Below are 8,864 nucleotides of genomic sequence, written 5' to 3'. Positions count from 1 at the left end.
TCACAATTTAGTGCTGTATCCAAGGGCAACAACATCCTTATCACCACTTCTTCCTCTGAGGCTGTGTGATGGCCCTGAAGCTCTCCTCCGCTCCTCCTCGGTGCTGATCCTCACCGCCACTTCCTGTTTGGTGACGTCACTCTGATAGGCCACAGGGTTGTCATAGAAACCTCCCTCGCAGATGGAAGAGGAGGAGAAGGAGGAGGAGGTGGAGGAGGTGGCGAGGTCTGTGTCCGCAGTGGTTGTTGGCACGGCGTTGAAGCTGATGAAGCCAATGAGGATGACCACCAGTGAGACGAGGTAGAGTCCAGAGAACTGAGGCAGAACAGAGAGCGAACAGGTGACGTCTACATTTAATTAATCACATGAACAAAGTCGATGCTGGAGCGGAAAGTGAGCATCAGTACACGAGGAGGTTCGAGGTGGAGGCGAAAAAATGCAGTGATGCTGATGATGAAGTGAAGAGTCGACTCCTCCAATGGATTTATTTTCTATATGAGGTGGAGTATTTTTATGAATCTTATCAAGTCCAGGTGAATAATATATACACACTGAATATATAATATAATTACATACCTGAGTGTTATCAATAAGGGGGTGATTCAATCCTAATAACAGAATAATCATTAACATCGACCTTTGTTTAGTGGCAGAGTTGAGCTGTGTAGTCTAGTATGAAGAGTTCATTAACAGCTATTGGGGAGTAATGTTCTCTTTCAGCCACTAGGAGGAGCTCTAAATTTTTGTAAACCACCTCCACCTCGTGTTGATACCTTGATACTCCATTCATAGCCCCCTGGTGGTTATTACACTGTACTGCATTGTTTTTCTTAATAAAGATTTGAAAGAAGAAAAAAAAAAATACTACATCTGGGTAGCTTTGACTTGTTAGTAAATTAACCTGCTAGCTAGCTGACCGGAGGAAACATGATGCAGACGAAGCCACACAAAAAGTCCAGCGTGGTTTAAAACCTTCCAGAAAGTAAATCTCAGAAATCAAAGTCAAGTACTCATAGTCCAACTCAGTTTAAAATCTCAAATCTATGGTTGTGTCCAAAATCTCTCCCTACTAACAATATAGTGCATTTACCCTTATTTATTTGAGTTTCTGAATGCTGAGTGTGTAAATGTAGTGCACTTTATAAAGCCCTCCAATATTCCACAGTGGAACAAAAGAAGTAGTGTCCATGCTATGGGCGAATGTAGAGAAAATATTTAGTCAATGATGCTTTTCATTAGAATAGTGAAAACGTGTGTATCCACTCACATTGTACTGGAAGAGGAAAATCCCACAGAAGAGGCTGAAGAGGTCAGCGGTGAGCAGGGAGAGGTTGACGGAGGTGGCGCTGCTCAGCCTTATCACTATGGGCATAAAGCTGTACAGAGAATACATGCACAATGCATAGCCAGAGAACAGGAGACCTGAGAGGAGAGAAGCACCACTGTTAGTTCAAAGAAACTATTCAAATGTTTACTCATTCAATAAATCAGTTATCCTCACACTTTTATACTGTTTACAATTTACAAAAACTGTTCTTTGTATAGATGTTGTATATTATAGTTATATTTGTTGGTGCTATGTGTAGATATCTATTAAGTACTTAGAAAATCACTAGAAACTGGAGTCAAATTCCTTGTAAACATGAACATAGTTTGCCAATAAAGCTGATTAGACACTTCAACATCGAGGAAACATGCTTATTATCAGAGTCTGGTTAGAAAATCAACATGTCCAGTACAGCTTTGATTAGCACTAAGGCTGGAAACTGCTTGTGTAGCTTGGTTTAGAAAAAAGGGCATTCAAAGAACTAAAACTGTCATATTTATGTGTTATTTATTTCTGTATTAAACATTTGGGAACTGAAAACATTGTGGCTTAAGGAGTAGTTAGCTTTCACAATGGATCTATTTCTTTCCCAACAAGCAAGAAACACAGCAGCAATAAAAAGAAGTTGCTGCTTTTGCACAGTGTGAAGAAAAACCCAGCTGATTCCTACATGTAACAGGAACCATTGGCACTGGTTAGATCCAGTTGTGTGCTGGTCACACACAAATATAACATGAAATAATGTAAAATGACATTGGGGAATAGAGAGCTAAATTAATAGAGAGACAAGATAGAAAAGAGAGTTTTGAGGGTGTATTTCTTTTAAAAGAGGACAGCAGTTCTTGCCTGTTTACAGTCTTAGTGTTCACACTGGCTAAAATATCCTAGACTTTCTATGTAAAAGATGCTCTTAGAAATGTTGTAAGATTACTTTTTGGAAGTAATAATTTTACATTACTTAAATATTCTTCAACACTGACAATAACAACTCCATAAACTGTATCAGAGCTGTGCTTCTGTGGCTTTGGATTAGACTCTATCTGTCACTTAGAGACCAGACATGATTAAATCAGCTTAAATTACTGGTCAATTTATAGTGTTTGAAAAACCACCAACAGAGGTCGATATGGAGTCACAGAGTAATTTGACACCTAAAGATGAACTTTAGATTTTTCAGTGAAGAGAAACTGTTCATCAATTTTGCAGTTTATTGTCAGGAGAAAAGCTGAGACCATGAAGAAGTCTCCACTTTAGGGTTAAAAACAATCCATCAGATTATTTTTTCCACTGTAAAATCAGTTCAAGCAACCAGGAGAGGTGAAATCTCTGCACGGCCATGTTTTGTCTTCACTCACCGATTTGCCAGCTCCACTGGATGGAAGCAAGTTCATTACGCTCCAGGATCACCCTGAGTGATGGAAAACAAAGATATCACCAGATTAAACATCATGAATCCTGAGTCGGATCACATACATAGAAACACAAACACTTACATCTGTATGGTGCTGATGACGGTGCCGAACAGGCCGACCATGCCCAGGAACTCCACTCTGCTGTGGTTCTTCACTGTGTATTCCTGACACACATTAGACACAGCGTACAGTGCAGCACTGAGCAGCACCAAAGCATCGCCCAACAACACGTTTGAGGCTGAGGACAGAAGTGAGAAAAAGAGACTGAATAAAGTTCAAAAGTTGACCTTTAAGAGATTTTAAATGATAATCACATTTAAGGTTGGAGAGGTTTAATATCTCCAGAGGAAATTAAAACATGATATTAACAACAAGTATCCTTCAAACTGGACAAAATGTAAACAAAAGGAAAACCAAACCTCTAGAGAAATGTGTGAGAGAGCTTGAATCTAGACTTTGAATATAGACACTGGTAGACTTGTGCTGCCTCCTGCTGGTCATGGTGGTTACTACATGCTGCAGAATCTTTTTTTCATTTTCTCTAAGAAATGGTTCAACAATTGTCAACTAAGTTACTCAGTAGTGTCAACTCACAACTGACATAACCTGACAATTATGTGACTTTAACTGTCAGCTATCTTACACCTGATTTCTTCACATATATAATAATTAAAATAAATGTTGCTTCTGATATCTTTCAAGGAGGTACAGTCCCTACCAATTGACATTTTATATAACATCTCTTAAAACTATGAACATGACCTGTGAGACATGTATATCTATCTGAAGTGAAATGTTTGACATGTGTAAGCTCTATTATTGTCCTTATTGATAATACTTTATGTTGGCTCAGTGACGGTTTATAACTATACTTAGTAAGTTTACTATGTTGAATAATGATTAACTGATTATTGTTTATTGTTTCTGCTTCCAGAATCACACTCACATGAATAAAGTCCTGCAGATTACATGTAACAGTGACAGTTAATTATTGCACAGTATTTCGTGTTTATGTACCTGCATAAGAATGACAATTAAAGTGAATCAGAATCTGAAATATGGTGATATTCAGAAAAGGTACATGTTGTTTTTCCCCCCAACAAAATATCTGATCTTGCAGTACAACATCTGATATTAGACACTACAGTATTAAAATGTGTATGGTTGTGTTTATACACTGGCAGCATTAAGTTAAAGTAAGACTTCATAAGCTGAATGAAGTGTCTGACTTTGACACTGGAGACCTCTGTCTGCTTCCTGTCTCCAACTGTGAACGTTGCTTTCAACCTAAACCACGTTAAATCAAGTCGAGTGCTTTTTAGAAGACGCTGACAAACAGCAATCATTCTGCCATTGCCAGTGATACAGCAAGAGTGGAATTTGGCTGGTCAAGAAAGGGTTAAACTGAGCCCCTGTTCCTGTGATTCACACACGAATAAACCTCAGCTACTCCAACCAGTAACCTGATGGAAGGATCCCTCATCCTTCATTATAAAATGTGAGAGTAAACACTGAAGGGAAGTTCTTACTGGAGCCCTGGTCTCGTCCAGACAGCAGATCGGCCCCCACCATGGCCCCGACCCCGAGGAGACAGGCGCAGACAGCTACATAGTGGACTGGCCTGTAGCGCATCTTCAAAATCCACCAGGACAGGACCATCAGGACCGGGACCACAAAGCAGTCCAGCAGCTGGAGACAGGAACAAAGCCAGAGTCTCACATTTAAATAAATCAATCAATCAATCAATCAATCAATCAATCACATTGTATTTATATAGCACCTTTCATACAGATTAGTGTAATTCAAAGTGGACGGCTCACCTGTACACTGGTGAGAGTGGTGTACTGGTACGCTTTAACCACAGTGTAGTTGGCCTCCACGTCCACCAGCCCCAGAAGAAGATACTTCCACCATCGCCTCTTCAGAATCTGTAAGATATTTTCATCCCCTTCGTTTTAAAGGGGGGAACATCCCTGAACTTCAGTACTGATGTGTTGGTTTCAAGCCTGAATACAGTGTGATGCTGCTGAATCACTGCTGAGGTTCAATCTACCATGTTTGCTTTAATAATTACTTTGCAAACTGAATTCTCATTGATGAATTATGGAAGTGTATTGCTGCCACGCCAGTAAATAAATAAAATAAATATATATATATAACGAGTTCGACTGGCTCATGTATAAAGTTTGGCCACAAAACTGACTGATACTCTTTTCCTCTCCACTTTAGTCATTGGTTAGACAACATAAAAAAATACTAATTTAACAGAAATTGCAATTAGAGATCCTCAAGTTTAACCCTCCTGTTGTCCTCGAGTCAAGGAAGGAAGGGAGGAAGAAGGAAAGAAAGGAGGGAGGAAGGAAGGAAAGGAGGGAGGGAGGAAGGAAGAAGGAAGGAAAGGAGGGAGGAAGGAAGGAAGAAGGAAGGAAAGGAGGGAGGACGGAAGGAAGGAAGGGGGGAAGAAGGAAGGAAAGGAGGGAGGAAGGAAAGAAGGAATGGAGGGAGGAAGGAAGGAAGGAAGGAAGGGAGGAAGTAGGAAGGAAAGGAGGGAGGAAAGGAAGGAAGGAGGGAAGGAAATGAGGGAGGAAGGAAGGATGGAAGGAAAGGAGGGAGGAAGGAAGGAAGGGAGGTAGGAAAGGAAGGAAGGATGGAGGAAAGAAGGAAGGAAGGGAGGAAGAAAGGAAGGGGGATGGAGGAAGGAAAGAAAGAGAGAAGGAAGGGAGGAAAGAAGGAGCAGTCAAAACAGACGGGGTCAATTTGACCCGGAAGGACGACACGAAGGTTAAATAAACAATAGAGATGTTACTAGAGATGGCTCAGTTTCTATAGTTTTAGATTTTTAATGTGTTATTATTAGTATAGGCAGATAATGGATGGTATAAAAATGGCCAGTATAGCTAAAACACACCATAACACAGGAAACTACATCTAAACTATATAACTTTTAATGCTTCCAACGCCAACGCTTCTCCACACACCAGCACTGTGAGAAACGGACCATGTTGTGATGCTGATGACCAACTATGAGTTATCACATTAAACTTCTCATGAGATAAAGTGATACTGATGCATGGCAGCAATATGCTTCCATAACAAATAAATTAAAACTTATAGAATAAGTAGCTGCTCAATAAACAATATCTTAACATCAAAAGGAAAAAGTTTTAACAGAAGTAAATTTACGCTTTTGTGTATGTTACAAATTCACATATAAATACTAAACACTTAAACTGTCAATGGAGATATTTAAAGGCTGTTTTATATTTTATATATTGATATACTATACAGACTAATACTTTTATATACTGTAGTATATGTACTTTTGTATTTGCATCACTGGTGGAGGAAGTCAGATCCTTTATTTAAGTGAAAATGTAAAGAAAATGTAAAGTGTTTAAGTATTAAAATGAGCATGTGAGTATTATACTATTAATATTAATAGATTAAGTAAAAACATGAATATTTATACATTAATGGATAACAGTAGTTGTTCCAGGTAGAGTTAATTTTAGCTGGTACTGTTTTATCTATAACAAAGCATCATAAACTGATCATATGTGTGGAGACTATTGCTATTCAAAGCCACTGAGTGATTGCTAGACTGGGTAAAAACTATTTTGGATGTATGAACTCAATACAGACGACTTCTGGAGCTCAGAAGACTGTTTATTCTAATAATATAACAACATAAAACAAACAAAAGTGTGTCCTGGTGATCTCTTTCCTTTGCTCCCTTACACCACCCAGTGTTCAAACAGAGTATTACAATAAAACAAATAGTCCAAACAGGTTTAATATCTGCAACATAATATTTCAGTATTATATAGAAAGTTGATTAAAGACTGTGTAATATGAATTCAGACATGTTCTTCTAAACACATTATAAGTAGGTCATAAATGTATTTCTAAAAAAGGTGCAAAAAGCATTTCAACCATTTAGATTTGAATTGTGGGTGGGTTGAATTGCTGGTTATATGCTAAACACCCTGCTACTGTAGAGGTATAAATACATTCAGCGCACAATACTACTACTACAGTCTACAGTTAGCCAGTTAGCCACCGAGCTAGCCGCCGAGTTAGCCACCGAGCTAGCCGCCGAGTTAGCAACCGAGTTAGCCGCCGAGCTAGCCGCCGAGTTAGCTTCCGAGCTAGCAGCCGAGCTAGCAGCTGAGTTAGCCGCAGAAAGCTCTCAGACCTAGCGTCCATGTTTCTGATAGAGGTGGTGACTTTGCTTGACAGGTGACACTTGGTAGGGGGCGGGGCTTCCGCGGACTCGGCGGGCACGCCCACAGCGTTTGGGAGAAGAGAAAACGGTTGCTTTTTACACAACTTTGAAGCCTAATTTCAAATATTTGGCGATTTTTTTAATCATTCAAATTTGGCAGGGTGGTTAACAACACACTTTTCTGTGGTATGTCAAACTCAGAACACATATTTATTCTTACTTTACACAGACTTTAAAAATACTTCCATCTACATTTGTACACTACTTGAGTGAGTGTAAGGTACATTTCATCACTGATGTTGAATATTATGCTGTAATATTGATTCAATAAGTGCAATATGTTACACACAGGAGCATGTTTGCTGTTTGTTTGTTACCTGTTTTGCAGAGGAGCAGCGTGGTGTAGGTGGCACACAGCAGGGTGTAGTTCAAGAAGCTCTGCAGCATTGGTGTGTTAACATGGAAGTTAGTGGCCAGGTACTGGGAGGACACGGCTGTCCCACAGATGAGCGTCGCCAGGCCCTGACCCATGCACAGCGTCTTAGCCAGCTGCCTGAGAGAGAGAGAAGAGAGCGGCACGTCTTTAACCCTCCTGTTGTCCTCCGGTCAAATTTACCCATGTTTTAATAAATGTCAGAAATATGGATTTTATTGATCTAATTGCCTGAAAATCTCATGTTTCCATACTAAATTCTTTGCAAGTATAATCATCACTACTTTCATTGAATTGGGCTTTATTATAAACCAGACTATGTAAATTTTGACCAGGTAAAAAATGAGGTATAGTTTCATTTAAATGAGGCTTGCTGACTATAATTTTCGAAAAAATAAGTGTAAAACTTACAACTGTAATAGGTTGGGATGAAGTTGGGGGGCCTTTAAGATTTAGCTCAGGAGGGTTTTTTCCTCATTTTTTAATATTTAACATGTTACTGAATACATATATTGCTGTTTTTAATTATTTGAAATCAATATTTTGTTTAATATTTAGTAAATAAATCATGATGTAGGTTTATTTGGAGCACACATGGGCTTAAATGGAGTCACAGTACCAATTAAACCCACTTTATTCATCAAATATCTTTATTTTATATTCCAACATCTACATGAACTAATGAATACATTTTCAAATGAGAGATAAATGTTGCTTTATAAGAAATGATCTCCCTTATAAATCATGTCAGTATCCATGAAAAACAGCTGGACTTAGATTCTGGTGCTTAATGGGAACATTTACCCTAACAGCTGATCTTAGGTCTTAGGAAGGAAGGAAGGAAGAAAGGAAGGGAGGAAGGAAGGAAGGAAGGACAGATGGAAAGAAGGAAGAAAGGACAGATGGAAGGAAGGAAAGAAAGAAAGGACAGATGGAAGGAAGGAAGGAAGGAAGGACAGATGGAGGGAACATTTACCCTTACAGCTGATCTTAGGTCTTAGGAAGGAAGGAAGGAAAGAAGGAAGGAAGGAAGGACGGAAGGAAGGACAGATGGAGGGAACATTTACCCTAACAGCTGAACTTAGGTCTTAGGAAGGAAGGAAGGAAGGAAGGAAGGAAGGACAGATGGAGGGAACATTTACCCTAACAGCTGAAAACATTGGTTAGAAAATTATAAAAGTCATCAAATGTAATAAGTTACATTACTTTGATGAAGTCACTGAAATAGTTACATTACTTATTACATTTTAAATAGAGTAACTAGTAATCTGTAACATCCCTGGTTATAACATCACTGTCATGAAGTTGTGCTCTACCTCCTTTCTTTCATTGTTTCTCATCTCCTCTGTCGACTCACCAGGTGAAAACTTCCTTGGGCTTGAAGTTCCTGATCCTCATCATGAGTCCGCTGCTTTGTGTGCGGTGACTCGGGTCTCTGAATGCATCCTCGGACTGTTTTGTATCCAT

At 39.2% G+C, this 8,864-nt stretch overlaps 1 protein-coding gene across 1 annotated transcript; it reads right to left on the bottom strand.

The window, feature by feature from the left end:
• Positions 1-8,864, bottom strand: LOC133981049 (solute carrier family 35 member F2-like). The gene is made up of 8 exons (XM_062419937.1): positions 8,755-8,864; positions 7,342-7,517; positions 4,560-4,687; positions 4,269-4,428; positions 2,821-2,977; positions 2,683-2,735; positions 1,268-1,422; positions 1-315 (listed from the first exon to the last, which is right to left on the bottom strand). The coding sequence occupies exons 1-8, from the start codon at positions 8,862-8,864 to the stop codon at positions 1-3; spliced, it is 1,254 nt and encodes a 417-aa protein (XP_062275921.1).

This window comes from Scomber scombrus, chromosome 5 (assembly GCF_963691925.1).
Source record: "Scomber scombrus chromosome 5, fScoSco1.1, whole genome shotgun sequence".
NCBI lineage: Eukaryota > Metazoa > Chordata > Actinopteri > Scombriformes > Scombridae > Scomber > Scomber scombrus.
The sequence above is the reverse complement of the archived record's forward strand: the minus strand, read 5'-3'. Positions and strand labels throughout refer to the sequence as shown.

Excerpts from the sequence above, each read along its gene's own strand:
- LOC133981049 (XM_062419937.1), bottom strand. The coding sequence starts at position 8,864 with ATGGATACAAAACAGTCCGAGGATGCATTCAGAGACCCGAGTCACCGC. Across the intron at positions 1,423-2,682 it reads CCAGTGGAGCTGGCAAATCG|GTCTCCTGTTCTCTGGCTAT; the intron begins GTGAGTGAAGAC and ends CTCTCCTCTCAG. Across the intron at positions 316-1,267 it reads TTTTCCTCTTCCAGTACAAT|TTCTCTGGACTCTACCTCGT; the intron begins GTGAGTGGATAC and ends GTTCTGCCTCAG.